The sequence below is a fragment of the Alternaria rosae genome (genome assembly GCF_020736505.1).
Source record: "Alternaria rosae strain MPI-PUGE-AT-0040 chromosome Unknown BKA58scaffold_2, whole genome shotgun sequence".
Taxonomy (NCBI): domain Eukaryota; kingdom Fungi; phylum Ascomycota; class Dothideomycetes; order Pleosporales; family Pleosporaceae; genus Alternaria; species Alternaria rosae.
Genome location: NW_025763571.1, coordinates 1,815,399 through 1,842,615, shown reverse-complemented (window position 1 = coordinate 1,842,615; position 27,217 = coordinate 1,815,399). Strand labels below are relative to the sequence as shown.

General features: G+C 53.7%; 10 protein-coding genes across 10 annotated transcripts; 3 read left to right on the top strand and 7 right to left on the bottom strand.

Moving 5' to 3' along the window:
• Nucleotides 1-13: 13 nt before the first annotated feature.
• BKA58DRAFT_90036 (uncharacterized protein) lies at nucleotides 14-1,345 on the bottom strand. The gene has a single exon (XM_046176143.1). The coding sequence runs from the start codon at nucleotides 1,096-1,098 to the stop codon at nucleotides 178-180; it is 921 nt and encodes a 306-aa protein (XP_046028997.1). The 5' UTR covers nucleotides 1,099-1,345; the 3' UTR covers nucleotides 14-177.
• A 755-nt stretch (nucleotides 1,346-2,100) lies between these two features.
• Nucleotides 2,101-4,389, bottom strand: BKA58DRAFT_465881 (Pescadillo N-terminus-domain-containing protein). Its single transcript, XM_046174983.1, has 2 exons — nucleotides 4,330-4,389; nucleotides 2,101-4,277 (listed from the first exon to the last, which is right to left on the bottom strand). Exons 1-2 carry the CDS (start codon nucleotides 4,352-4,354, stop codon nucleotides 2,284-2,286), a joined length of 2,019 nt encoding a protein of 672 aa, XP_046028996.1. The 5' UTR covers nucleotides 4,355-4,389; the 3' UTR covers nucleotides 2,101-2,283.
• Nucleotides 4,390-4,560: 171 nt separating this feature from the next.
• On the top strand, nucleotides 4,561-5,978 carry BKA58DRAFT_408784 (GPI transamidase subunit PIG-U; the record flags this gene model as incomplete). The annotated part of the gene is made up of 4 exons (XM_046172108.1): nucleotides 4,561-4,705; nucleotides 4,753-5,020; nucleotides 5,068-5,687; nucleotides 5,740-5,978. 4 exons carry the CDS (start codon nucleotides 4,561-4,563, stop codon nucleotides 5,976-5,978), a joined length of 1,272 nt encoding a protein of 423 aa, XP_046028995.1.
• Nucleotides 5,979-6,352: 374 nt separating this feature from the next.
• BKA58DRAFT_90018 (uncharacterized protein) lies at nucleotides 6,353-7,238 on the top strand. The gene is made up of 2 exons (XM_046176142.1): nucleotides 6,353-6,603; nucleotides 6,651-7,238. The coding sequence occupies exons 1-2, from the start codon at nucleotides 6,526-6,528 to the stop codon at nucleotides 7,155-7,157; spliced, it is 585 nt and encodes a 194-aa protein (XP_046028994.1). The 5' UTR covers nucleotides 6,353-6,525; the 3' UTR covers nucleotides 7,158-7,238.
• Nucleotides 7,239-7,563: 325 nt separating this feature from the next.
• BKA58DRAFT_465878 (muts domain V-domain-containing protein) lies at nucleotides 7,564-11,535 on the bottom strand. Its single transcript, XM_046174982.1, has 2 exons — nucleotides 11,116-11,535; nucleotides 7,564-11,060 (listed from the first exon to the last, which is right to left on the bottom strand). Exons 1-2 carry the CDS (start codon nucleotides 11,476-11,478, stop codon nucleotides 7,776-7,778), a joined length of 3,648 nt encoding a protein of 1,215 aa, XP_046028993.1. The 5' UTR covers nucleotides 11,479-11,535; the 3' UTR covers nucleotides 7,564-7,775.
• Nucleotides 11,536-11,713: 178 nt separating this feature from the next.
• BKA58DRAFT_354111 (PCI domain-containing protein) lies at nucleotides 11,714-13,838 on the bottom strand. Its single transcript, XM_046168610.1, has 5 exons — nucleotides 13,606-13,838; nucleotides 13,499-13,555; nucleotides 13,212-13,448; nucleotides 12,673-13,161; nucleotides 11,714-12,621 (listed from the first exon to the last, which is right to left on the bottom strand). The coding sequence occupies exons 1-5, from the start codon at nucleotides 13,690-13,692 to the stop codon at nucleotides 12,004-12,006; spliced, it is 1,488 nt and encodes a 495-aa protein (XP_046028992.1). The 5' UTR covers nucleotides 13,693-13,838; the 3' UTR covers nucleotides 11,714-12,003.
• A 104-nt stretch (nucleotides 13,839-13,942) lies between these two features.
• BKA58DRAFT_376645 (uncharacterized protein) lies at nucleotides 13,943-16,325 on the bottom strand. Its single transcript, XM_046169539.1, has 2 exons — nucleotides 14,738-16,325; nucleotides 13,943-14,328 (listed from the first exon to the last, which is right to left on the bottom strand). The coding sequence occupies exons 1-2, from the start codon at nucleotides 16,185-16,187 to the stop codon at nucleotides 14,324-14,326; spliced, it is 1,455 nt and encodes a 484-aa protein (XP_046028991.1). The 5' UTR covers nucleotides 16,188-16,325; the 3' UTR covers nucleotides 13,943-14,323.
• A 4,139-nt stretch (nucleotides 16,326-20,464) lies between these two features.
• Nucleotides 20,465-22,330, bottom strand: BKA58DRAFT_307485 (uncharacterized protein; the record flags this gene model as incomplete). The annotated part of the gene is made up of 3 exons (XM_046167160.1): nucleotides 20,465-20,588; nucleotides 20,642-20,839; nucleotides 20,898-22,330. The coding sequence occupies 3 exons, from the start codon at nucleotides 22,328-22,330 to the stop codon at nucleotides 20,465-20,467; spliced, it is 1,755 nt and encodes a 584-aa protein (XP_046028990.1).
• A 1,224-nt stretch (nucleotides 22,331-23,554) lies between these two features.
• BKA58DRAFT_89914 (uncharacterized protein) lies at nucleotides 23,555-23,978 on the top strand. The gene has a single exon (XM_046176141.1). It carries the CDS (start codon nucleotides 23,652-23,654, stop codon nucleotides 23,922-23,924), a length of 273 nt encoding a protein of 90 aa, XP_046028989.1. The 5' UTR covers nucleotides 23,555-23,651; the 3' UTR covers nucleotides 23,925-23,978.
• On the bottom strand, nucleotides 23,979-26,666 carry BKA58DRAFT_89913 (calcium-binding mitochondrial carrier protein Aralar2). Its single transcript, XM_046176140.1, has 5 exons — nucleotides 26,163-26,666; nucleotides 24,909-26,102; nucleotides 24,687-24,849; nucleotides 24,295-24,636; nucleotides 23,979-24,241 (listed from the first exon to the last, which is right to left on the bottom strand). The coding sequence occupies exons 1-5, from the start codon at nucleotides 26,337-26,339 to the stop codon at nucleotides 24,033-24,035; spliced, it is 2,085 nt and encodes a 694-aa protein (XP_046028988.1). The 5' UTR covers nucleotides 26,340-26,666; the 3' UTR covers nucleotides 23,979-24,032.
• Between the last annotated feature and the right edge of the window lie 551 nt (nucleotides 26,667-27,217).

Genomic DNA, 27,217 nt, shown 5'->3' with positions numbered 1-27,217 from the left:
TCCTGCCAACTTGTCCTCTAGCTCCTTCTTTTGCATCTTGATCATATCAAGCTGCTTGGCCGAAAGCTCCCAGGCCTGCTTGGCCGCTCGTACCACCCCCTCTTGAATTGATCTGAAACCATAGATGGGAAGCTCAACGGACTCTGCTGGGATCGGGGGCTGAGTAGGTAGTCCTCATTATATCTTGACACATTCCGCCATGAGATGGCACATGGGGAAGTCCATCTCATCCTTCCCCAACACCGTCGTAGACCCCTTCAGCACCGTGCCCGTAGTCCTCCTCATGACCAGCGGCCCCGTCGTGCACTCAGACCAACCTACGCTGTCTTTCCCGATTTCAATCAACCTTTTCTCCTCCGGTGTGCCCACCTTCTCCACCGCACGAAAAGCTGGACGAAGAGGCACAGGCCCCCAGTGGTGCGAAGACCTCGTCTTCCTAACCTCCCTCACCACCGTCCTAAACCCCAACTCTTCACCAAGAAACTTATTCAGTCCGAATTTCGTGTTTGAAAAAGCATTGGCGACAGAGAACCCATGATCCAAATTCAAGCCCATCCTCAACCACCCCTTCTTCCTCTTCACCTCCTCGTCTATCAACCCCGTCACACCTTCCACCAACCCCAAACAAACGTCTCCCGCACACCTCTTGCCCTTCCTGCTCTTCAACACCCCATCAACCGGCTCCCACAGTATCTGCACCTCATACCTCGCCACCTTCCTCAGCCATGGAAAGGATTTACCCAGTTTACGTAAATGGGCTTGGATCTTCTTGTCCCAGTCCGAGGGCACGAAGGTGTTTACACGGCCGCGGAAGTGGATGGAGAGGTAGAGGGTTATGCTGTTGGAGAGGAGGAAGGAGGCGTATTCTGCGGCCTCGGGGATGAGGGTGCCGTGGAGGGAGAGTAGGCCGGGCGTGCTGTGGTGGATGGGGAGGAGAGTTGTGGTGGTGTGTTTGCAGGTGAAGGTTTTAAGGGCAAGGGGGAGGTGGCTGTTTGTGGGGATGGATGTGGGGGTTGGAGAGGAGAGATAGGTGTATATTTCGTTGCGGAGCTCTGGGGGGAGGGATGGGAAGAGGGCTGTTGGTTGTGACGTTGCCATGGCCAGTTGTAGAATGGGGGTTCCGGTGGCTTGTTGTTGGATACGTTGGTTTCTGGAGGTTTAACGCGACGTCTGATGAGTGGTGTTGCTGACTTCAGATCGCTGTGTCGAGTCCAAGAAGTAAACGGTATGGGTAGTAGGAGCAGATGAACTCCTGAAATCACAGACAACACCAACTCCAAGCAGCAGCTGGGTGACCACAGCCGAGCCTATTGTCGTGATACCACAATAGCAACCAAGCGTCTTTGCCGGGGTGAACGCGCAATCACGTGACAGCGATGCCTGTTGCCCCAGGTGAAAGCAATGACCCAGATTGGTCTTTCCGTGTCAGCTTCGCTTCCATAGTGCTTCAAAGAGTCTCTATACCTTCTCAAACTTCTATGCCACCGAAAGTTATCAGGGGAGCAAAATCAGACATGCACAATTTTTCCGGAAGGTGGTGCTATTCGGCAGCGGCTCGGCACTTTGCGCTTTTAGGTAGCGGCGACGATGGTGGATCTAGGTTTTTTCCGTGGAGCAGATCGAGAACGACGGCGGGTCGCGTTATGGATTCATCTTTTCGTCTTTAGTTCTTTGTGTTCGAGTGGGATCCGCGGAGGTTGCGTGCTCTTGCAACGTCTTTGTGGGGAGAGTCGAAAGAGGGGGTTATTGTGGTGTAGACATACGTTTATGGGAGATGACATGACGCGCAGGAAAGAGAAATCAATCATGTCATGTTGTCCAAGTAGAGCATTGTCGTTGTTGCGATGCCAACTATGGTCGAGTTTGGATGGCGGCCCTGGTCTACCATCGTGCAATATTCGCGGATTAAAGGGCGTGACTACATGCTGTTGAATAGGGCGTGTATTGATCGTATGGTCTTGCAGTTGAATGTTATATTTTAAGTGCAACATGAGTGCAGCCATGGTTCATATATCCTCTGTTTGAGTCATCGAGTGTTCACCATGTTCGTTGGGTCAGAGATGGCTGCGCCACTCGTCTGACAGCCCCAGTCCGTGCGTCCAAACCAGCGATCACAGCCGATTCGTTGGGGATAGATGTTCAACAGCTACGGCCATGATGTAGAGCCAGAAAAGGTATCGATTTACTACATGCAGCATATAGAGGTTCGTTAAGCGCGCCAAACTCCTGCCCAAAGAACGCCAGCCCTAGCTTTTGATGCATGTCATATACATGTACTTAAACCTATAGGGCTTCAGCAGCAGCCTTGGCCTTCTCAACCTTCGCACGCTTTCTGCGCAGGTTCTCAGACTCATTTTCGCGCTTGTTTTCGCCATATTCGATACGCTTGAGCAGCTTGCGCTTCTTGTTGGACAACATCATCTTTTGCCTCTCGCGCTCCTCCTCTTCAGCGCGCTTCTTCTTCTCTGCCTTCTTGCGGATGACGGCGTTCTCTTCTTTCTTGGTCGGCTTCTTGACCTCGAGCTTCTTGCCAGTAGCCTCAGCTTCCAATTCACGCTGGTGCTGAAGACGGGCAGCCTCTCCTTCTGAGATGTCCGACTCGGCATCGGAGTCAAGGCCGTCGAACTCCTCACCACCCGCGCCAGCTTCATCTGATTCGTCGTCATCGCTGTCGTCTTCAGAGTCATCGGCGACATCCATGCCCTCGCCAACTTCCACTGAGCCTTCACGGTCAACGATGGCGTCCATGTCTTCGTCTCCATCAACGTCGAAATTAGCCTCCTCGTCATCATCATCCTCAAACGCCTCAGCCTCGCCCTCGGGTTGTTGGGCCGCGAGAGGCAAGTTAGGGTCGTATTCGCCCTTCTTTGGCTTGACCCAAGGGCTGAGATGGGGAGGTAGATCTGCGCCAGGAGCGTAGTGGTCTGGTCGCAACAGCTTGCCCTGGTTTATGCTGTCCCAAACCCACTGTGGCTGGACATAGGTGCGTCCAGGCATCATAGAGTATGGCCATTGGGCCTTGGGAGCAGCAGCACCGTCCTCCTGTGCAGGAGCACCGTTGGATAGCGCGGGTCGGTCGACGATCTGATGTGTGATGTTCGGGTCCGACTCGTTGGTTGTGAAAGCACCATCGCCTAACGTTCCGTCCCAACCCACTCTCTTGCAGCCAAATGCCTTTAGTATGAACTCGAGCGATGCTCTGGGTGTCTCTCGTGCCAGGTAGAAGGTGAAAGGCGCGAACAAGGATGCGATTTCGGCGCTGCTTGCTTGAGGCTGGGGCAGAATATCGGCGTCGGGGGCAGTTGGCTCGAACTTGTCAATCTCGTCGTTGGCCTCCTCTTCGTCGTCCTCGGTGACAACCTTGGACACGGCAGTGGTGCTCTCCTCCTCTTCAGCATCGGGCATAGCTGCAAGCCTGTCCGCAATCGCCTGTGCCTCGGGGTTGATCGCACCATTCTCATCGTGGCCGTTTGCGTCGTTCGTAGCAGTGGCCCTGCCTTCAAGCTGGAATGCAGCAAGCTCACCACCCTGCTCGTCGCTCTTTGCGTTAAACTTGGGAGGGTATACTAGGCCGACCGAAGTGTAGAGGCGGTAGTTGACAAAGCCGAGCAGCGTCGTGTAGAACTCAACAAAGGTGCCCATGATCCTGAAATCAATATCGCCGCCTGTTCGCTGGACGAACCTGTATGGTACCAGCCAGAGGATGTCTTGACCTTGGATCGTCGCCTGGTAGTAGATACCCTTGATGGAGAGGAAGGACTTGCGGAGGGCGTGGGACGTGATTACGTAGTGCTCGAACTCGCGGGTCAGTCGCTGGCAAAGGGCGATGGTCTTGGCGGGAACGTGGTCGCTCGAGGGGAGATTGGCGAAGAGGAACAGCATGGAGAGGGCATCGTCGAGGTCGCGCAGGGCGTCGACAAAGGTAGGGTAGCGCTCCTTGATGATGTGGTCGAGCTTGACCTTGGGCATGAGGTTCTTCTCGAGGCGCGATGCATCGCCAGACTCGCCGCGACCGAGAGCGCGGCCGATCTTCTTTGCGACAGACTTGTGCTCGCGGAACTTGGCCAGCAGCGGCTCGTGGAGGAGGTACTGGATATCCTTGGTGTAGTAGAAGGTGGTGCCGGCGGTAGAGCCCCTCGAGACCTTCTTCTTGTTGCGCGGCTCACGGGGGTAGATTCCCTTGAAGATACATAGTCGTCTGAAGTCGGGGAGCGAGATCTGAAGCTTCTTCACGGCGCGCGTACGGGTGATGTAGTTCTTGGCCGCACCGGAGGTGCCTATAAAATGATTAGCAAGATATTCCTCTCGATGATTGACGTAGATATATACCCTTCTTTTTTGAGCGACCAGCCATTGTAGAGTATGTATTGAATCGCGATTCTGTCGGTGCAGACGATCGAACTTTTGGCGGGCGCAAAAAAGTTAGAGATGCGGCCAACTAGCGGACATGGATCCGGCGTTAGCGCGACAAGGGTCCACCAACATGCATCTTGCCAGAACTCCAGCGCCGAGGTGTCGAGAACCGCCATGGAGCCAATGAGTGCATAGCTGCCCGTGACCATGGCAATTGACAAGCAGCAAAAGATGCTGCTCTTTGCAGCCGCCGCAGCCGTGCGCTTGCTCCTCTTCACTGTCTTTCCCGCCCTGCCAGACCTCCTCGCCGGACGTGTCGAGGTGTCAACACCAGTGACAAGCTTCAAGAGATGTATGTACTTGGGATAATCTGTCTAGGGTATTACTGATACCTACAAGTGCAAGAGGGCGTCTTCCTTTACACCCACAATGTCTCTCCCTACGACGGTGGCGTGTACCACCAGGCACCCCTCCTGCTGCCTCTCTTCTCCCTCTTTCCCAGCCCGGCCCATGCCCCGCTGGCGACCAACATCTTCTTTACCATCGTGGATTTATTAAGCGCGAATGCCTTATATCAGGTGGCAGAGAGCGGCTTCGCGTCAGTCACGCGCCTGTTCGCTTCCCCGCGAAAGGACTTGAGATGGAGCAGCGTGGCTATTGCAGCAGGGTATGCCTATTACACCTCCATGTAGGATATATACTGACATATCTCAGCTTCCTGTTCAATCCCTTCACAGTCCTGACCTGCGTCGCACGCTCCACCTCGGCCCTGACGAACCTCTTCATCCTCACGGCCATGGCCAAGGCGTCCCAAGGAGCCAGCTTCACCTTCATACTAGCCACAGCTTTCGCATCGTACTTTGCCATGCACCCGATCCTTCTCTTCCCTCCGCTCATGGTTCTCCTCTACGATGCGAAGACTTTGAAGAAGAATACCGCACCAGACGTCGTGTCCTTCATCATAACCCATACTGTTGGTATCGCGGGCGCAATAGGCGTCTTGCTCACTGGGTCGGCGTTCTTGATGGGCTCGTGGGACTTTCTCTCGGCGACATACGGCGTGCGTCTTCTATTACCTGACCTCACGCCGAATGTTGGACTTTGGTGGTACTTCTTCATCGAGATGTTTGACTCTTTCCGCGAGTTCTTCCTCGGTGTGTTCTGGCTACACGCGGCATCGTATATGCCAGGCCTTACCATCCGCCTTCACAAGCAGCCATTATTCGTCGCTTGCAGCTTGACCGGCGTGTTCGCCATTTTCACACCATACCCGAGCATAGCGGATGCTGCGCTCTACCTTTCTTTGGTACCCATGTTCCGTCATCTGTTCCCTCGTGAGTGTACCCTTTTTTTGAAACTCTTGTAACAATACTAACAGTATACTAGTTATGCGCTACACGTTCTTGGCTTCATCCGCTATCTTATATACGTCGTTCTTGGGCCCTGCCTTCTACCATCTTTGGATTTACGCAGGCTCGGGAAACGCCAACTTCTTCTATGCCATCACGCTAGTCTGGAGTCTGGGGTTGTCCATCATTCTAGGAGATTCGCTATACGCAGCGTTGCGGGATGAGCTGGACGTAGAGAGACCCGAATTACTGGGTAAAGAAGTGCGTAGGATATAGCGTGGTCGTAGAATGGCTTACTCCCTATTCTTCTTAATCGACTCGAGAATATCCCAGATGATCCGCGCAATCTCCTGCAGTAAACCGACGTGACTTCTGGACGCAAGCTTAAAGACGTCACGCTGTGAATCACGCCAAGCTTTACAGGAACCCAAGGATGCCACCCAACGTCCAACGCAGGCGAAATGCCTCGCACTCATAGATCTGACTGCCTAGACACGTAGTCTACTCGTCAAGCTAAACTTACTTGAATCATATGCTGCCACACAGCAATCTACCAGGCTACTCAAAGCGAGGTGAAGCTGCTTTCCTAGCTCTCCTTCACCTTTTCTTATCACTCTCACCACAGCTACTAGTAGCTACAGAAAAGTAATTTCCCTGCTATTCAAAGCCACCTGCTGGCTGCTCTGACTCAGCATATAAGGCTCGTATCTTCTCACTCTCGTTGTCCTCTTCCTTCTTCACTCCACCACTCTTTCATCACCACAGCAAGACCAAGTCGGACCTGAACAATCACAAACACAATAACACGAAACCACAAAACAACATGGCCAAAGACGACCTAACTCCTCGTGAGAATGAGGTGCTCGCTCTGGCATGGCAGTGCTTCGAGCAAGAGCCCAAGGTATGCCTTTCACTCCCTCCACTCAACTCCAACACTAACCCACCTAGGTCGATATGAACAAACTCGCCGCACTTACAGGTTACACCCTCGGGAGCGCGAGCTTCACCATGGGCAAGATCAAGCGCAAGCTCAAGAACAAGACAGCCGGCATCTCCGAGGACAGTCCCGCCGCAAAGTCAACTCGCGGCCGCCCCAGAACCGCTACTGCCACCTCAACACCCAAGAAGCGAGGCGCCACCGCCGCTCCCATCTCTGCCTCCAAGCGCTCCAAAAAGGTTGCCGCCGCTCGCAAGACCACTTCCTCCCCCTCCGCCTCTGATGCCAACGACGACGATGACAACGACTTCAACCTAGGCGGACCCAAAGTCAAGAAAGAAGAGCCTGGCTTCGACGACAGCTTCGATCTCGTCGAAGAAGACCCCCCCGATCGTGGCACTATGGGCATGAGCTATGATTTCCTCGATGGCATCGCAACCTGTGGTGGGGCTGCTAAGGGAACCGGAAGGAACGCGTCTAACGGGTACCGTGCGGTACAATTGGAGGAGGATGAGTAGGTGTCCTGGGGTTTATGTGGAGGTGGGGATGGGAAGGTGGTGGGCGAAGAGAGTGTGGATGGGTGAGGACATGGGTGACGGGCGGAGTGTCAGGGAGGGAGGGAGGGAGGGAGGGAGGGATGGCGATGTGTGGCGTTCGCGTGCGTATTCGGCTGGGACGAGGGAAAAGCTTGGGCTTGTATGGCGAATTCATTGGATGGGCGGACGGCTACATCGTAATGATTGCAGTCATTCCAATGGTTTTCATATATGCCTGAAGAATTCGCGTGGTTTACTGAGGAAATGTGACATCGTGAGATACATTGACTACCTCCGGGCTACCATCATACGGTGTCGATCTTTGAACTTCACAGCATTGTCGTAGGCTACCCTGGAGGTATCTATGTCCTATACATATACGAAGCATCAAGCAGAATGTAGTGAGACCTCCATGATAAGCTATGTTTGTAATGTGTGAACTGGCTTGCGATACGCTAAATTACGGCATACGTTTACAGCAAAACGCTAGCCTGGCCTAGATCCGATCCCCCGTTCCCATATGAATATATTCCGTTCCCGATCGCCCATATCACGCCTTCGATACATCTATCTTACATCCTTTCTCAACGACACCACTACTCAGAGCGCGGAGATGGCTTCGAGTAGCACATCTAGCGCCCGGTCACCGACTCCCTCCAGGCCCTCCCTGAGAGTCCAAGCAACGTCACTTTGCAGACCCAGCGGCACATACACACCACCCTCTTCCTTGTTGACTTCCATCCTCTCTCCCAGCCTACTCGTGTGCTCCCACTCCCTAGCCGCCTTTTCAGCGTTCTCAATGACTTTGCTAGGGATCCCGCACATGGCCGCACAGTGCATACCAAAACTGCCCTCCGCCACACCCTCCTCGAGCTTGTAGAGGAAGGTAATTGATTTGGATGCATCATCCACATGAATACGCATACGCTTATTCTCGACTTCAGGATGGAACTCGAACTCCTTAGCCAGGGAACGGTAGTGGGTGGCGAAGAAGCCGATGCAGCCCACGCGTGTGCTGATGTCGTGAAGAACGGCTTGAGCAACGGCCACACCGTCATAAGAGGATGTACCGCGACCGAGCTCGTCGAGGATGACAAGTGACCGAGGAGTAGCTTCCGAAAGGATCTTCTGTGTCTCGGAGAGTTCGACGAAGAAGGTGGATTGGGCAGCGAAGATGTTGTCGTTGGCGCCGAGACGGGACATGATGCGGTCGACAGGTGTGAGTCTGGCCGATGTGCAAGGGAGGTAACAACCGACTTGTGCGAGGATGACCGCTATGCAAGTCATACGAAGGATAGTCGATTTACCGGCTGCGTTGGCACCAGTCAGTAGACTGATGTTGGCGGAGTCGCCGCCTAGCCTGATGTCATTGGGAATAAAGTCATCGACTGTGTTGAGCATGCATGGGTGGCGAAGCTCTTCTAGTTCAACGACAGCTCGATTGCCCTCTTCGAAGACCGGACGACAGCTAGGCTCCCCGAGTGAAGCAGACGCCTTTGCGAGACTGATCAGGCAATCCAGCTGAGCGATGATCTTGACCGCTGCCAGCCAGACTTTGTAGTCCTCATCGAAGCGCTGACAGAAGCGAGTAGCAACTTCACGTGTGATCTGACCATGCGTCTCTTGCGCTTCTTGTAGTGCTCGCACTAGCTTCCTCAGTTCAGGAGTGTAGTAGCGAGTAACCTTGGCTGTAGCCGACATTTGATCCCAGTTGCTGGGAACTTTGACCTTCTTGGGTACCTCCAGTTGGTAGATCTCCTTGCCAATGTCGTTGTATTGAACAGCATTAGAGCCGAGCTCTTTCCGAGCCTTCTTCAACAATACATCCAGATTTGCTTTGCAGGCATCGATCTCCTCCTGGCTATTGTCAAAGTCTTCTTCAATGCCAGGCTCAGGAATGAGCAGTCCTTCTTTCCGTGCGATGTCTCGATCGAAAGCTGAACTCCATTTGGATAGAGAAGCAGCCAGGTCGGGCATGGAGGAGATGAGTTGACCGATGATACCTTCACCCTCGCTGAACTGCTTCAACAAGCTGATGGTGTACTCAATCTGCTCGAATCCTTCCAGAACTTTGAGGAAGTCTTGCGCTCTGCATCGGCCCGCGTGTACACGAGAAATGAGACGCTCGAGATCTGGCAACTTGCTAAGGGAGGCACTGAAATTGTCCATGATGGTAGAATCGGCATTCAGCGCATCAACGGCATCTAGGCGAGCGTTGATCTTGGCTGCGTCTGCGAGAGGATGACACACCCATTGCCGCAGTAATCGTTTACCGAATGGGGTGATGCAGCGGTTCAGCATAGCGAACAGAGTACCCTCGGTTGATCCATCGAAGGTGTTGGCGAAAATCTCCAGGTTGATTAAGCTTTGGCCGTCGAGAACCAGACTCGTGGCTTTGCGAATGGGGTCGTACCACTGAAAGTTTCCGAGTGTGACCAGATCGCGCTCAATCATTAGCGTCCGCAAGTATTGAAGAAGAGCACCAAACGACGACATGATCAACTCCTGCTTTCGGGCTTCGCGGAGGACCGGTGGCCACGCCTCGATGTTATCGTCAGTGGGTGACTCAAAGTAGTTGTTCGCTTCAATTTCTCGGATGGTGATATCCGCTGGCCAAAATTCTTTGTTGGGCTTAAGGTAGTTCCAAATCGTTGTGGGAGGCGTGTTGTTCTTGAGTATCCGCAGAGCTTTCGCAGAAACGCATGACTTCTCCAGGAGTAGTTCACCGGGCCTCATCTGGGCGATGAGGGTTTCAAACTTGGTCATGTCAATGTCGTCTGTGAACTCGCAAAGCTGGAACTGTGCAGTAGCAGTATCGACAAAGGCAATTCCAAAGGCTGGCAGGTTATCGCGGTCGATCTCCTTGATGGCCATGCAGTATGTCGACATCTCACTCTGAAGCATGCCCGTATCCACAAGTGTACCCGAAGTGAGTACCGTAGCTAGCTCTCTTCGGATGACCTTGTTTTCCTTACCAGCCTTTTTTGGCGTTTTGCCCTTGTCGTCACGCTCACGCATCTCCTTGCCCAGAGCCGACTCCATCTGGTCAACTCTAGCAACCTTGTGTCCTGCTGCTACAAACTGTGTAGCCCACATGTCCAAGGAAGCTTCTGGTACTCCTACCATCCTCATGTTGACCCGATCGGTCAATTTGAGATCAAAGAGCTGGTGGCCTATCGAAGCATCTTTTTCATAGAGCTCGTAAAACTTGCCCTTTTTAAAGAAGACGACAGTGTCCCACCACTTGCTCTTGATCTCCCAATACTGCTTCTCAAAAGCAGAAAACTTGTCCCAAGCACCTGGGGGGATATAAAGTGTGCGGGGGTCGTAGTCGGGATGATCGACGGGATGCCGATCAGCGTCCATCTGGTGTGCGAGCCATGTGTATCTCGTCTCAGGTTCAGAAGCGCTCGGACGTTCTTTAATCTTCTTGCTGGGGTCCTTCTTGGTGGCTTGCACGGCTGTGCGAGGCTTGAACACCATTGGATTCTCGGGATCATAGATCCATTGTTGCGCAGTAGACGTGCTATTCATTACGACATCGCCAACGTCCTCTTCATCCTTCGTCTCGATTATAGGTGGTGACGATGCCGGGGATGTTTTAGTACGAGCTTTGGGTGCTGCTGAACGTTTGCGCTTCTTCGAAACGACTTCCTCATCGGAATCGTCTGGAACAATGAAGTCATCCACATCATCGTCATCTTCCTCGAGCATTGCCTTCTGCGTGGCCGCGTCTAATCCGAACTCGTCGTCTGAATCGTCGTCGATGGTGACACGCTGGCGTTTCGTAGCTCTGCCTCTTGCATTGTTTGCAATTGGACCCAGTACATCTTCGTCGTCGTCGTCGTCGTCGTCCGATTCGGCGTAGTTGACGGGCTTTCTTGCCTGGATTAGAATGTCAGTAAGTGCGGTCGCATACGCAATGGCATATCTCGCGTACCTTGCGTGTTGGGCTACTGGGAACCGCATCTGTATGTTGGGCCAGTATGTTCTCCTTGTTCCTCCCTACCGTCAATTCATGTTCCTGTTTGATAGGGCTCGAGTAATCCGGAGCGTCGCTGCTTGGTACAGGGGTGATTGCGGCAGGCGGCTTTTCGAAGGCCTTCTTCGCCAATTTCGATGTGGGCGTCTTGTTGACTGGTGTGGCATCGGACGGCGCGGGGCTTGGTGAGTTGGTAGACTTCTTCTGGAAGAACCCTAGGATGGACTTTTGGCCCTTGGCCGATTGCGACGCGGATGCGGGCTGCTTCTTTTGTGAAGCGCGAGGTGTCGACATCTCGTTACCTTCGACACCACGAACCATGATTGCGGTGGTATGGGGATGCACAAAGTGAGGTATTGAGAGTCTAGTACTTTCAACGGTTGCTGCCAAATCCCGGGGAAGGAAGGGACGCGTCGGACGCGTTGCGCTAGTCCGCGTCGGCACTTGAGTGGCTTGGCAGATGATACAACGCGCAGATGTCGTCCATCAATTATAACAAAAGCACTCGAACGAAAGTGTTATATATGGAGCACATAATTTATGACAAACTCTTGTTCTAGCAATTGCTTTAATTTATTTTACTATCCTATGCAAGATGCCTAGGTTGTCTAACTCTTCCTTCATGCGCCCAGACCAGCAGTCCGACTTGTTAAACGTAAACCTACGCAGCGCAACGGTAAACACATGAGCTTCGTGGTCGTCTTGCATACGCACTAATTCATAGACTATCGTGCCACTACTCATCCATCATCATCGTGAGTGCTGTACCTTGCAAGGCCATTAGACGACCAATTGCTGCCCAAACTTCGTACATCGATTGCCGATACCTGAGGGTCTTCGCGGATCCTATTTCGCCTTGCCCTTGACCGCCTTGCTCTTGTCCACCTTTGTGGGTTGGATACGCGCCATCATCTCCTCCTTGGTGATAAGATGGTCAACGCGCTCGAGCAGACCCAACAAACTCTTCATGTTTCCACTCCATTCGTTCAGCACATCGTCTGCGTCCCTGGGCTTCGAGAAGGTGACAATGCGGGCGGGTCGGTCAATCTTCGCGTATATGGTCTTTGCAGACACCAGCTCGCTAATGTTTTTCTCCGTCTCATCCTCGGTCAGATCTAGCAGCTCTGTCAGGCGTGGGATCTGGATACGTGTGTAGTACTTGGCCACGACGCGAACGTTGTGCTCGATGACACGCTTGCGGAGATCCTGCCACCTCTGGAATGCCTTGGGGTCATCCGAGTCGTCCTTCTCCGCATCGAATACATCAGTTTCCGTGAGGTGAGGCCCGAACTGCTTCGCAACCATCGGCCACCTCATCAACTCAGGCACAGTGAAGAGCTTGACTAATTGTGCGTCTTGTGGGATCTGAGAGTTGCGCGAGTCGCGTTGGATGCGGTGGATGAGATCGGACTGTTCGTTGTCGTACGGTGCGAGGATGATGAAGTAGATGACGCGCTGGAGGATCTGCAGTTATGTTAGTTAGAGCTGCGACCATGGACAAGTCTCTGAACATACCGCACGAAGCTTGTCGGGGTCCTCCTCTACAGCCTCGGTATCCAGTACTTGTCGGTAGTGCTTGCAGACGTCCAGGTACTTGTTGTCGTGCTTGGCCAGGGTAATTTGCTGCTCGTAGTACTTGAGCTTCAGATCCGTTACATCGTCCTCAGGCTCAATGGGCGGGTCGTCGGCGCTCCGGTTCTTCTCCTTTTCTTCCCGCTCCTTCTGGTCCTTCTCCAGCTGCTCGGGGGTTTTCTTCGGTCTCCGCGCAAAGTACCGTGTGCTGATCTTCCTGCTCAAAATACCGGCCTGTGTCCAGTCGCCCTTTTGTATACATAACGCCACTTGTTGTAGGATGAACTCGGTCTTCTCACGACGGGTCATAGAGCCAAAGGTCTCGACTTGCAGTTCGCAGAGGATGTCCGTCGCTGAATCGATGTCGCCTTGTTCCTTCTTGATGTTGGACAAGATACGGGTTACTCGGGCACGCTCGACCTCGACGAAGATCTACCATCATGTCAGCACCAGCACGTATGTTGTCCGTTGGGGTTGCCTACCTTGCCCTCTGTGACTGTCCGTAGCGTCTCGATGACGGATAGCTTTGTCTCTAGGTTCGGAGTCTCATCCATGAATCCCATGACTGTCTGCACCATCTTGGTGGTGGCCTGCTTGAGCTGTCCATGCTTCTTGGAGAGGAGCAGGACCTGCTCGTTCATCAAGTTCCAGTCCTTCGCATTCTTTGCTATTGTGACGATGGCGATTATGACGCGGGAAGTGGAGGCAAGATCTGAAGCCTTGAAGGAGTTAGAATATGGTCACGCGCATGGGATACGTGGATGCGTACCTGGCGGGTCTGCTTCTCAAGCGTGAGCAGCTTGTCGATTCCAGCTTGCGGATTGCTCTGATCGACTATATTAGCTTCGCTCCAACTTTAATAGCCATCAGACATACAGAAGCTAGCTTCTCCGCCTCTGGAATAGCCGCATCGACCTCCTTGGTAAAGTCCTTGTCGGCCTTGAGCACTTCTCCGCTAGACATGGTGGCGGGGTCGTGGGGTTTATCTGTCGGGTGTCGGGGTATTTGCTATCTCCCAGGTGAAGTAGGGACAGGGAATGCGATATTGAATGCGAGAGGGGAAGGCGTGGGATGGGGCGGCGGCGGCGTTGTTTGGTCGTGTTGCGGCTCGTCAGTGATGTAGAGATCCACACTCCGAGCTGGGGCGCTTTGGCCACCGCCTTGCGCTAGGTCCAAACATCCGCCGATGAGCCTCATCTTGGAGCAGGCGCGACTCTTGCATCACACCTCCATTGTCCCGTGCGCGAAGCATGCCACCTGGGCACACTCTCTTCGATCGTTATATGGCGTCTCTTATCTATTGATCATGATAACGACAGCTTCCTCAGCTCCCACAATCCACTTCGCAACTTACATACCTAGGTAGTGTGGCCTTGTAGAATCTCTCTCTGTCTTCGTTGGGAGTCCCCGTAACCTCTCACATCGATAGCACCATCGAAACAACCTGCCCGGTCATGAGTTGGCATACGGAGCCCATGATCCACCCTTCCACTGTTCGGTCGCTTTTGGCTGGCGGAAGATGCTATCTTCTGCGGGACATATGTTGCGCCATAACCCTTTCGGCACTTGCACCATATTGAAAGCTCATCATCTTTTACGGTAAGTTCGAAATGATGCGTATGGATGACAACCGGAACTGCAAATACTACGAGAATAACTGGGAGCTCGGCAACGAGTTTACAATCAGGTTGCACGCTTCAATCGACGAAGGTTTGAATATTCAATCATGACTAGTACTTCTAACGACGCTCTTCCGAATACGTGTATATGAATAGTCTTCCAGTCGACTTCCCGGTATCCAACGCTTGCAGCAGTCAAAGGAGCCTCTCCTATAGGCGCGATCTCTTGACGTGGTCCTCTTCATCCACCTCCTCGGATTCAACAAACTCGTCATGACTTCGGCGACGAGGAGTTACTTGGAGATCCGGCTCGGCCAGCGATACCACATCCACATTCTCTGCTCTGCCGCCAACCATAGACTTATCGGCATTTACTGATGGAGTGGTAGGAGGATACAATGCCTCAGGCTGCATATCTCGCATCGCCTCTTCCACTTCATCGTCATCAAACTCATCCGAACTAGTGTCAGAGACTGTATCGCCCTCTTCGTCCACTTCTCCCCGGCCTGGCCAACTAAACGTAAACACCGGTCGTCGGAACTTGACTTCCGCAGTTTGGCCTGGCAGCCTTTTTCCACCCTCGGTTCTCCTACCCATAATCGTCATGAGATTATCTTCTCCATCCCCATCATCATTGTCATCACTCCACTCACTCTCCCTCCCATCATCTTCCGAGTCTAGATCCACATCCGTGAAACCGGCAAAACGCTCCTTCCCAATCTTTCCAGCTGCTTGGACAGGTTCATCTTGAGCCTCCGACGATGTTTCCAGCTCTTCTTCTGCGACGACACTAAACGTGTCGTATGTGGCGTTCCTCGCGAAGCTTGTATCGACCTTGATGCTACCGTATGGACTTGCGTGTTTGCCTTGTTCGTAGGACTGCGAGGTGCGATTGAAGCACCACGACCGTCGGGTGGAGGGAGAGGGGAGGTCATCCGGGAAGGATACGCCGATCATGGGAGTGGAAGGTACGAATTGGGTGGACGGAGATCGAGGCGGAGAGGACGGCGGTAGGGGAGAGGATGTGTAGATGGCTGAACTGGCGGAGGTTGTATTTCGGTGAGAGGTGGTTGGAGAGTCCGCTCGGGCGGCTGCGCGGTCGGCAGGCGGCGAGTCCGAATGGTCTTTGAGGTAGTGGTCTGTGGTGTTGTCGTCTGCCTCCTCTGTCCCATCTGAACCCCCCTTAGAGTACCGTAACATCTTCGATTCCATCTCAGGCCTCTCAGGCGGAGAACACAGCAGCTCAACGCCACTAACAGAGCTCCCTCTGAATTCGTCTCTCACACCGCGCTTCTTCGGATACTTCTCCGGCACGAAAGCCTCACTCCACCCCTCCCCTACAAACGGGCTCTGTCCCGCCAATTCCAACGCTTCAATACAGCTACTAGCCGCCTCCACCGCCCCAGGAACCTCAAAGCCATCTCGTCTATAATCCTCCTCCCATGCCCTCTCCCCCACCGCATACTGCTCATAAATACCAACCAGATTTGCCCACCTCGCTTTCTCCGCAATCCACAACTTCTTGGTCGCAAAGTATATCATCAGTTCTCCAGGATCTACGATGTACAACCCCGCTTCGTTTCGACCCGGCCTATACGGTCCACCGACCATGCGCCAGACATGTGCGATACGTTCGAGAGACGCGAGACATTGTTTCATGAGGCAGAGGGGACATATTTCGGTTGATGTGCAGGGGTTTCCGGGGTGTATGGCGTGTTTGCAGAGGCGCGAGGTGAGGAGGTCTGAGGGGTCTTTCTCTTCATCATCGACGTCTGTGAAGATGTGGGAGAGTGTTGTGTCGCGACCGTATAAATGTTCTTTGACGCGCGGTGTGCTCATGAATGCTTTGAAGACTGGCGGACTGGGTATACCGCCGATGTCTTCCTGCTGCACCGCATATACGGTCTTTTTCCATGCTTGCCACGTCGGGTACAGCGCCTGCTGCTCGGGGTTGTCGACATCGACTTGCCAGTTGACGTAGTAGGGGTAAAGTTCCGGTCCGAATATCAGAGCGCTGGCTTTACTGTCAGTGAGCGGGCGGGTTATCGCATCGGCGGCGGTGGCGGTGGCGGTCGAGATCGACATAATGATATGATGTGTTTGTTCCGGATGTACGACATGTGAGTGGGGAAGCAGTTGCGTCGGTGAGGCGGTTTGGTTAGGCGCGTTCTGTGCACTTTGGGCAATAGAACATTTGGTGGTTCTTTCACTGAGTGGTTTGGAAAGCATGTAAATTGCACCTGCCTGCTCTCTCACCTGGGGGTTGGATGCAACCAACCTTTTTCTTGGATATTGTATTTCACATGCATATTCGTAGAGCTTTATAGAAGCTCCCCGTGTGCAGAGCATTGTCTTACCATGGTTCGCGATCACCTGTAGCCATGAGCCACTCACAGCTGTCTCATACCAAATGAGTACCAAACGAAAGCACCTTGTCGAATGAAAGACATGGACACTACGATACCTTCACGAAATGCAGGGGAGATATCTTCCGGAAAAACTGCAGGCGCGGCTCGTTCACATTTACCAAAGTCTAATGTGTTTTCAGCTCTCCGTGTACGTAACACTCTGGCAAGAGTATCCATTTTGAAATTTCACAATGTCGAGCATGCCAGATCGTTAAGCTCAGTGATCATTTCCAATGTGAACGAGAACCATGAAGTTTAAGGGGATGAATTAAATTCTTGGCTTTGTTGAGATTGGAAAAACTGTCAGCTCGTGAGGCTAGGAGTAGGTGACCATGTGGTGGTATCAAAGTAGAACGAAAGAAGAAGACCTGTCCTGCTCGAGGTGGCAAGCCAGCTAATGACCCTCCCTATAATGGCGACACATAAGACCCGAAGAGATGTGAAACCTGTCTGACTCTCATGTGCCACCATGAAAGCGCACACAGACTCGCACTGTAGTATCCTATGCGTGTCTGCTGTATCGCGACGCCTCATAGCCATTTCGGATGTAGTCCGTCCAGAGAGAAAGTGGCAAACCAAGCCTGCGCCACTACGCGTATGACCTCGAAAACACCCTCATGCGCGGCATGGCGTGAGGGCGCAGAGGGAGAGGGTACGGCATGCCGGGAATGTAACGATCAATCGGGACCCAGCGGTCAGCTGGAACGTAGCGGTCGAGCTTCAGCCGTCTGTATGAGCGTCCTCGTTCATCCACGACCCGGTTGATCTTCCCTTGTGCCAGCCAAATGGCTTCCTTTCGTTCCACCGTTAAGGTGATGTCGCGTGGGAGTCTTCGCAGAATCCAGATGTGACGACCCTGGCCATCCATAGCGGCGTCGATGTCTCGCTGGAGGATGAAGAGTCGGTTGACTGAGTTTGGATGGATTGTTTGGCCGGGATAGGTGCATAGTGCAACCAGGTCGATGATGCTGTCTCGCTTCGGTGCAGCCCATAGTTGACGTGCGGGAGAGCTGGAGCGAGCAAATGACGAAGATCTGGTTTGGCCATCGTAGCCAGAATTGCGCGGCGCGTCTTGGAAACCGTCGATGGACTCGCTCTTGATGAAGACGAGGGCTTCTTCGCGGGCTCTCCGGGCTTTGCGTTGCCTCCTGGCTTTTGCTCTCTTGCTTGTCATCGTGATCTGTTGCTTGAGGATTCTTACTTCTCTGGTCTGCTGCTGCTTGTCTCCCTCTAAGAGCTGTTGTTGAAGTGTTGTTTCGAGTAGATGTGGGTGAGACGCTGAGGCGAGTGGTGATACGGTGATAAGAGCAGGTGGTGAGCTGTTGTTAGTGCTTTCCGATTACAACTCGCCAGGAAGGCGCGCTTCTGGAGCGTCCACCATGACGGGCAGTGACAGTGGAGTGCCGCTCTCTTCCAAGCACGTGCTTTCAACCGCTTTAGCAGCGGCACTAGCATCGTCCCTCGCACGTTGAAGTCTTTCATATTGTATTTGCACCTTCTTCCGCCTGGCCTTTGGTGTCTTGTTCTTTCCTCGATTGCATGGAGCCGTATTGCTGCCTACCTTCTTCTGTGCAGCAGTTGCACTTCTAGTGACTCTTGTAGCGATTGGTACCTCAACGGTCTTTGACTATGAAACGTGGCCATTCGAATCTGTTTGTGAGGAAGCAGGTACCGGCTTCGTCTGACTTCGTGTAGATTGCGCTGGCCGCAACCAGCTCAGAGTGCTGCCGTTCTTCATACCGTTGTGGTTAGAGTAGATTGTTGAAAAGGGGTGTTTCCTCAAAGACTGTGCTGAATCACACAAACGAGTATTATGCGTAATGGCTTTCTGATGCTGGAAGTTTTTCTATCTCATCCAGAACTTAAAGTGACGCGTTGTCCTTGGGGATACACGTTGAGATGTTCGCGTGTAAGACACGGGACGAGGGGCACGAGGTGGCCGGGAATTGAGCAACTGAATAGATGTTCAATATGGAATCTAAAAGCAAGAACTGCTCATTATGAGTTTATTGATGAAGTCCCCTCTCGGGTCCTGCGGATGCATGGTTATCAATACATACGCTGAGCCGCGTTGGCGCATTGAAACCCCGCGCAGTTCATCGCGAGATATCGCTTTGAGCGACCTCGGAAACTACAAGCGTCTCCTCGTCGTTTCTTCTTTTCTTAGCTGAGCCCAGGGCTAGTTCTGCATTACTCAATCATCGGATTCAGTTTCGACTGCGATTGACAATGATGGGATTAGTTCTATGATGTTCGTTCAGGCGGACTTGTTGCAACCTTACCAAAGTGCCGTGGTGCAATAGGATGCGCGATGCCAAATCCAGTTACGGCATACTTGGTCCCACCCCTTACTGCATCAAACCCCCACTGGCGCAACGCATGACTTGAATTCGATAGTGGACTGCCCATGGCAGCACTGCTCATATGCTTCCGTTCTGTCTCCATCCCGTGCTTGCAACAACAATAGATCTCCACCGTAGACTTGCGGCCCATCCGTGCTGCCCTCATGTCCCATGTTCCTATCATTCAACTTTCAAAACCTCACGATCGCTTTCCGCAAGTGAAATCCTCATCTTTAGCCCTTCTTTCTCCGCCAACAACTTGTCAACCTCCCTTAGCATGGCTTTTGCAAACAGCGCCGTCTCCAGTGTCTCGGCAGCGCGCAAGTCTGGCAGCGATAGAGGTTTACACACGTTGAGGAGCCTCTGTCAGATGCTCGATCGGTAGAATTCAGGGTCTGAATTTAACTTTTCGCTGATGACTTCAAGTGCGCGCAGGTGTCCGTATTCGATAGGATGGTTGTGTTTGGTGATAGACATGCCGAAGCGCGTTTCCACCAACTTCGCGTCGGGACTGCAAGACTCATCTGGAGCCTCCCCGGAAGCCTGTCCCTGTAACTCTGTCATCTCCTTTTCCTTTGGCAAGACCGTTGCCATATTTTCTGGGGCCTCCCGAACTACGTTCTGAGCTGTTTGATAGCACCGGGCCTTGATACGCGTAGCCAAGAATATGCGACTCTGCAATCCCTCAAGTCATCTTGTTGTAAAATCGGAGATACCGACCAATCCCTAAAACCTCAGTCAGGAATTCGCCATGTTTGATGCCAATAGTAGTGGTTGCTGAAATGACAACGTTTGTAGGATGTTGACTTTGTGACAAACGCGTTGCCATGTGACACAATCACTCGTTGTGATCGGCGCGACATGTTGGTCAAAGGTTGAAAGGGGACATCAGTTAGAAGTATCCGTGCACCACCACCTTCATCTCTCCTCTCGACTTCTGTTATTCCTATTCTTCTACCAGAATACCTGCACGCACACGAAGACCAAGTCAGAGTAAACAACACATCATGAGAAGAAATTACTATACTAACGATTATAGTAAGCCACGGGTAAAGTCGCTAGAAGTAGAACAGATCGAGCTAAGGATAGAAAGCCGAAGAAAGGTAAGATGCTCAATAGGATTACAAGAATTCGTAACCGTCCTTCGCCCTAAAAGGCGGGTTCGCCTGCGCCTCTCAATCGTAACTTCCCACACCGCCGCACCATCCCGTTAACGCCAAAGCATCGCTAAGCGCCAGAAGAAGAGGGAAAGAAGAAGAAGAAGAAGAAGTGAAGGGGTTGCCGGGGCGAAAAACGGAATGGATGGTGTTTTGATGCCACTTGAAAGGAACTGAGTGCTGCTAAAGGATGAAGTAGTGCGATGGTTTCAGTGACCAGAGTCGCTCACACGTCTCCTTCGCCCCCGACTACCGCCTTCAGGCCGCTGGGCAAGTACATCTCGAAGTTGCGGGTCATCTTTATCTTTATCGGTGTGGTGTACGCGTACATGTCTACGAGATTCATTAGTTCCGTACCCTTCATAAGTTTAAACATGAGTGCGTACCTCTGCAGGTTGTCCGGCCTTGGATACTTGTGTTCGCGATCTGGACAAAACGGGCACACATAGCCGGGCGATTGGTGCACGAGCCCATGCCGTATCATCTCATTCTTCCGTTTAAAACCTTTGCCGCCCTCGCCTCGGGGACAGTCTTTTACTGGACAATAGTGCGGGCGGTTTGAGGAGTGAACGTTGGTGTGTGAACTGGAATTGTCAGTATTTGAGACTCTACGGTATCGAGAATGCTTAAGTCTTAACTTACTTAAGAAGATACTGCGTCTGGAAAGGAAGAGCAGTGCAACCTGGATAATCGCACTTGAAGGATCCAACGATATGCTGAGTCACATTCTGCTGTAGACCAGAGCCAAGTGGAGGTGGCAAGACTCTTGACGCAAGCGCGCCGTCTAGACTCATATGTCGGGGTCTTTGCTCAATTGGTGTTTGCTGTGTACCAGGACTGAGACCCTCTGAGCTTTGGTAGCTGTCGCTGGTCGATGCAGAGTGCAATGTCGCCGTGTAAGGGCTGTTGTCTGACGCGGCGTGCGAAGGCCTCCGAGCATCCGTGCCGAAAGCGCCTCCTCCTGAGGTGCGGAGAAATAGATCGACACGATGTGGTAAATCGTGGGCACTCATTGGCGAAGACGCACTTAGAGGAGGAAACGGTGTTGCTGGAGAATGGGAGCTCATGGAAAGCTGGCGAACCATCGATGTTGGTGAGGCTCCTACTGAGGAGACTGATTGTCGATGGGGGAAGCTGATACTGTTTGCTCTCGTTGCTTCGTGGTCATTCGTTGCTGATCTCGCTATATCATCAATGTGACGGAATGAGGGTAGCTGCTGACTAGGCGAGGTAGCTGCTCCATCACGCGCAGGAGAGGGTGCTTGCAACGCAGGCAGCGTGTCTGCCGAAAGCCCTCCGCGCTGCGGGATCGTTAGTTGTCGTAGACCGGGGACTGTTGCTGAATCATTCTCTTGGGAATGGCCATTGGGCAAGCCCCGAGGTGGCTGGCTTGGTGGTTGCAATGATGCGGACGATAAGGCGGACGATGTAGATAGTGTTCGATCGATTCCGTTTGTATTCGGTTGCACGCCATTCGGTGCTACATGAACTGCATACGTTTGAGATGTGCGCCTATCTGCTGCAAACCCAAAAGGTCTGGTAGCTTCGTCTTCGATCACCGAGTCTCTGTGAGTAGCCGTCGCTTTTGGATCGGGTGCTGAGCTAAGCACTTCTTGTAGGGTCGGTGCTGAGTTGGCGGGACGCGCATTTTGTGGCACTGGTTGACCGTGGTTAGAGACGGACGGGGCCGCTGCCGTGTCGGGAGAGTCGGCATCAGGCATGTCGTCGTCCCCAGAGCAGTGCGAATCAGAGTCGGAGTTCAAGGCCTGCTCGCTTGCTTTTTGGGCAATGTCTGGCCGGTTCGGGTCCATCTCACGAATGAGCACCCAGTCTCCTTGGGTGGGGCGAGTTCGGGGCTTATGTTTATTAGACTTTTTCCGATTTCGAGATTGAGGAGGACTGACACTCTGTCGGTTGGGTAGGTGGCGGATGAGTGGTGTTATGTGTGGCTGCGGCGTTGGAGATGGTGTTGCCTTTACAACACGAGCTTCCAAGAGTGGTGATTTTGAGAAATGGTCGTCGTCCTGGTAGTATTCCACTGGTTCCACGGATTGGATGGCGTCGAGCACCTGCATCTGGACAGCGGATTCCGCGTATTAGGAGAATGGTTGTTGATTAAGTGGAATGAACTGGCGATTATCCCAACGATCGTTCAGCAAAGGCTCCCAGAGAAAGGCCCAGGCGGCGGTGAAGAGAGCGGGTGGCACAGCAAGACCAGTCTTGAATCGCTGTCTGGAGGAGAGTCAGCATGACCATGGGTTGCATTCTTCTCGCAACAAGGGAGGCGGAAAGTGCTGGGGCTGCGTGTCTGTGGGATGGTGACAGAAATGAGAAAAGCTGCGGTGCCGTCGGATGCGAGTTGGGCTAGAGACGCTCGGGTCGAGCGACTGGGGCAGAGCAGGGGTGAGGGTGTGGAAAAGACGGGTTGTTGGTCATCGGGGTGGATTTGCAGCGAGCAGAATCATGAATCGCGAATTATATGTGGAGATATGATGCAAAGTAACGACGCCAACGGTGAAGCGGCTCTGCGCGGTGGAAAACATACCCGAGGGTGCCAGTGCGACGGCTCTTTTTCAGCCTCAAGGCGCTGTCGAAGGGGCCTGCCGATCGCAAACATCAACGTGCGCAGGCGCAGATGGGACGGGCGTGTGTTCACGAATAGCATAGAGGTGGGTAGCAGTGTGCGAGCCTCGTCTGCCCTTACAGCATCGAGGAGGAGGATGGACGGCTGGCCTTGGAGGGACTGCGGCGGATGAGGAGGCTGACTTGCGGGGGCTTGTTGGCTGGACGGCCTTGATGCGGACGCTGGAACAGGCGGAAGTCGGGGTGTTAGGTCAGCGTGCGAGATACAAGAACCAGCTGGGCAGCGAAGATGAAGGGCAGCGTGCAAGTCGATAGATCTAGCCAAAGTCACTGTGCTGCCGTCGCGCCAGTCGCCCTCCCCCAAGCTCCTGCGAGGCGCAGCCCCAGCTTACCTACAGCGCGCGAGGCTCTAATCCAATCCAGTTTTTATGAGGCTCCCACCGAAGTTTGCCATCCCCGCACCGAGCGCCGCTAGCTGCTCTGGGACCCCACAGGCCCTCCAGGGCTCCAGAGCTACTCCACGGGGACCGAGCCCAGCCCCGCCTCTTTGCGTGCCCAAGAACGAGAAGCCTCCATCGGCCCTATTGCGAACCTGCAGTTTAGCCCATGGCCTTCAATAGCCTCCCGAGCTCGCTGCATCCTGCTGCTCATTCTTCCGTTGCGTGGCATTTGTCAGTTTGGCTATTCGCGGCACCACTTGGGTGCGGCGTGGTGCGTTGCCCTGCTGCGGCTTCACCTTCGCTTCACGCCTTGACAGGCCGCACCTGGATGGAGCTCGACTCTTAGATTAACTGCCCAGTTGCACGCCAGGCCATGCTGGTAACCCTCCTGTTCTATCGACTACAGGCGCATGCGTGTCCAACGACAGCATGCACCGTATCCGTCTTCCCCTCTCCGCCCGCTGTCAAATGCCACCGACCGCCTATCGTACAGTCTTATGCTGCATGCGCTCTTGTCTACTACTGTGCCGCTGAGAAATGCTCCAACAGAAATGTGACAGACACGCCCACCCCCACAGTCACTGGCAACTGGCGAGTAAAAACATGCTCCTCGGTAAATCAACGCCCAAAAACAAATCGTGGCTGATGAAGCTGTTGTTGGCGCCGGAAACGGTATCCCACCCATAAATCGTCCAATCCCATTTTATCCCTCGCCCGCAATAACGCACATCGGCTAAGCACATGCATGCCGCCATCACGCTTCCGGCTTCTTGCCAAATCCAGGGATTCCACTAAACCTGGTGCCAGCGGGAAGCTTGGGTCGACCAAAGTTCTCGTCGAGATCGAGAATAACCTTGAGCGCGTTGCGGCTGCGCAGGTACGGCAGCGGCGCCGTCGCCTCCTCAAGACCGACAGACGGCTCCAAGCTTGCTGAATCGTGGCTAGAGCCCGGCATCGGCAGAGCTGCGCACATGTCAGTGGCCAATCTGCGCGTCACGGTGCAATGCAAGACTTACCTCGTTGTAGAACTTCATAGCCAGCCAGTGTGAAACCGAATTGTGGTGACGAGCGCATGATACGGGCGGGACCACCCTTGAAGAACGCCTTGAAGCCTTCCTCCTTCCAGATGGTGGACGCTGCGTGTCGTAGGCCAGTGTATGCGACTTCGCCCTTGCGCGCCTCTACTTGTAACCTGGTCTTGATAACGTCGCACGGTGTGGTCAGGTAAGCCGCAGGCATACCCGCGATGGCACCAGCACTCAGCATCTGTAGGACACCGAGCGACTTTTGCGGGCTCTCGCCGAAGAGATCTCTCTTCAGATGGCTGTAGGTGGGGAAGTAGATGGCAGAGAATGGGACTGTACAGGCCGTCAGCGATATCCAGGAGGGGAGAGAAGGCAGAGCATACCATCACGCAAAAGACATGCGCTGGCTCCCTTGTAGAGACCGACAAGACCTAAGTTGCGGACGATCCACATGGCAGACCGCCTAGGAACACCCTCGACGTTCTTCGACAGTTCACCCTGAATTTGTAACCGGATCTTGACAATCTCGAGAGGGTTGGTGAAGACCTGAGCAGTGTGTTAGTACTCGCTGCCGTTGGGGAGGTGAAAGTAAGTGGGTAACTTACTACTTGACAAGCGCCCGCAGTTCCACCCGCCAACATCTCAGCGGTGAACTTGATCTGGCCCGTTGACTTGTCCGTCATCTTGCCACGAACAAGGTCGTTGACTGTAAGCTTAATGGCCTTCTCGGGCGCTACACCAACAAGCTGGGGTAGGACACCAGAGTAGAGACCCTTGAATCCCTCGTTCTTGATGACCTTCTTTGCGCAGTCGAGCGAGTTCTTGTACAAGACGTGCCCGACGCCTGAGCTTCTCTGGTTCTGCATTCTTGTCTTGACCAGATCAATGGGGTAGACCATGAAGGCACCAAAGGCACCAGCCAACGAACCGAGGGCGAAGTGGTGGACCGACTCTAAAATGTCGTGCCATATCGACTTGGTGGTCGCAAAGACCTTTTGGCCAGCCTCAGAGATACCCTGAGCTGCCAATGATCCAGCCCTGTGCCAGGACGGATCGAGCACACGGGCAAAGTCTCGCAGACCAAGTCGCCCAGACGCCTCGTCGAGACCGGCAAAGTGGAAGAGGATGTCTGCCTCCATGGGTGTGTAGAGGTTAAAGCGACTTATCCGGGCGGCCTCGTTGAGGAAATCTGTGCGGGTGATCTTTCCGTCAGAGCTCTTCTGTGTGGCATTGCGGATGATGAGCTCGATCATGTCCATCTGCTGGATGACATTCTGGAAGGCGCGCACGTTGGCGTAGGAGATCTTGCTGCCAACGGAGATGTTGCAGAGAGTGGGCAGGTTCTCGAGGAGGTAGTCAGACAGTTTGTGACTCGCAGTCTCGCGTATTATGCGCTGGAAGTCTTCGGGCTCGATGAAGCCGTCCTTGTTCTTGTCAAAGTAGGTGAAGCCCTGGCGGACCCGCTCGCCCTGCAGCCCTCGCAGCAGCTGGGCGAACTGGGGGTAGGTCATCGAGTGCCTGTGCTTCTTGGAGCCAATGTACAGCGAGGCCCAGCCGCCCTCCCAGTCAAAGGGCAGGCTGTCCTCGGTCTTGTGCGCCTTCCATGTCTCGTAGAAGTCGTCAAAGTTGATGTAGCCGGTGCGCTGCTTGTCGAAGAAGCGGAAGACGACCTCGTACTCGGCGTCAGGTTTGGCGAGCAGGTTCTGGAAGACGGACCAGTCGTGCATGCTGACCTTGCCCTTCTGGTCGCGGTCGGCGACCTGGAAGAGGATGCCATACTGGAACCGCTTGATCTTGTGCTGGAGGCGGGCACGTCATTAGCTTGCTTGACTCGACACGATGCAGACAGCCCTGCTTACGAAGTCCTCGCCCTCGGGCGCAACAGCTGTGATGAACTGGTCCTGGTCGAGGTAGTAGTCGCCTGACTCGTCCTTCTGGGCGTGCTTCATAAAGGCGGCGCGCGTGAGCTGCGACAGCTGGGGCTCGTCGGTGGTGCCCAGCAGCACCTCGCGGACTTCTTCCGTGACGGTCGCCATAGTGAGGGGATGACAGCAGCCCGGGACGCAGACGTTGCAATTGACCTGGTTGAGGCCGGGTGTCAGTTGAGGGAGGGTGAAGGGACTCGGATGGTGTGAGTCGGCCTCTACGCCGTCGACAACAGCTCGCGGCTGGCAGCGAGCTCGGAGGTAAGCTAATTTTTAATTGCGAGCCATTGGCGGGGGTCGGAGAAAGCGTGGGGAAGGCACGGCTGCGAACAACACCCCGAGCGCAACTACTCACGGTCCAAGGGGATCTTGAGTTTAATGAATCGACTCCTGACTCTGAAAACCTGATTGCTTTCCATTCACGCCGTGGCTTACTCTGCGCAGAGGCTCTTACCGCCCGTTTCCGCGTTTCCTCGTTGTCTGCTTCCCGAGCTCGCCTCATCTCACCTGCAGCCCCTGTCAGATTCTATATAGAGAACACTCTAGAAATGAGCCTCAGTCGCGCACCGTTGCGCACCGAGCCATGAACCGCTCTCCGGGAATAGTTAATCGACGCGGCGCATGGACATCGTCGGTATCGCTGCAGCTGCCGGTCCCCATGAGGCTCTGTGTCGCTGAATATGGCCCTTTACCCCGGATCGGTGCGCTGTCAAGCTTTAGCGTTACCATCGCCCAGGCACACGCGACCTTAAGACCAATTCTTATGGTACCTGAAGCACCGGCGCAGGGCGGCTGTAATCTATCTGCAGATCAGCCGCAGGTGTTACCATCGCTACCTAGGTATTCAGACACCAACTTCTGCTGTGCGACATCGCTTTCGCACCGTCTGCATGCCCGCCTCGATTCGGCTCTCGGATCACTAGCGGGCACCCGGGAACCATGGCCCAGAAGAGTCAAAAGATGAGTGAAAGACGACTACTACATCGCAC

Bases quoted from the DNA above. Each gene is read 5' to 3' on its own strand.
- BKA58DRAFT_90036 (XM_046176143.1), bottom strand. From the start codon at position 1,098: ATGGCAACGTCACAACCAACAGCCCTCTTCCCATCCCTCCCCCCAGAG.
- BKA58DRAFT_465881 (XM_046174983.1), bottom strand. From the start codon at position 4,354: ATGGCTGGTCGCTCAAAAAAGAAGG. The intron at 4,278-4,329 runs GTATATATCTAC...ATCATTTTATAG, and splicing joins TGGTCGCTCAAAAAAGAAGG to GCACCTCCGGTGCGGCCAAG.
- BKA58DRAFT_90018 (XM_046176142.1), top strand. From the start codon at position 6,526: ATGGCCAAAGACGACCTAACTCCTCGTGAGAATGAGGTGCTCGCTCTG. The intron at 6,604-6,650 runs GTATGCCTTTCA...TAACCCACCTAG, and splicing joins GCTTCGAGCAAGAGCCCAAG to GTCGATATGAACAAACTCGC.
- BKA58DRAFT_465878 (XM_046174982.1), bottom strand. From the start codon at position 11,478: ATGGTTCGTGGTGTCGAAGGTAACGAGATGTCGACACCTCGCGCTTCA. The intron at 11,061-11,115 runs GTACGCGAGATA...ATTCTAATCCAG, and splicing joins CCAGTAGCCCAACACGCAAG to GCAAGAAAGCCCGTCAACTA.
- BKA58DRAFT_354111 (XM_046168610.1), bottom strand. From the start codon at position 13,692: ATGTCTAGCGGAGAAGTGCTCAAGGCCGACAAGGACTTTACCAAGGAG. The intron at 13,556-13,605 runs GTATGTCTGATG...ATAGTCGATCAG, and splicing joins AGGCGGAGAAGCTAGCTTCT to AGCAATCCGCAAGCTGGAAT. The intron at 13,449-13,498 runs GTACGCATCCAC...AACTCCTTCAAG, and splicing joins TTGAGAAGCAGACCCGCCAG to GCTTCAGATCTTGCCTCCAC.
- BKA58DRAFT_376645 (XM_046169539.1), bottom strand. From the start codon at position 16,187: ATGAGCACACCGCGCGTCAAAGAACATTTATACGGTCGCGACACAACA.
- BKA58DRAFT_89914 (XM_046176141.1), top strand. From the start codon at position 23,652: ATGCTGGTAACCCTCCTGTTCTATCGACTACAGGCGCATGCGTGTCCA.
- BKA58DRAFT_89913 (XM_046176140.1), bottom strand. From the start codon at position 26,339: ATGGCGACCGTCACGGAAGAAGTCCGCGAGGTGCTGCTGGGCACCACC. The intron at 26,103-26,162 runs GTAAGCAGGGCT...GCCCGCCTCCAG, and splicing joins CGCCCGAGGGCGAGGACTTC to CACAAGATCAAGCGGTTCCA. The intron at 24,637-24,686 runs GTATGCTCTGCC...CGGCCTGTACAG, and splicing joins CGCATGTCTTTTGCGTGATG to TCCCATTCTCTGCCATCTAC.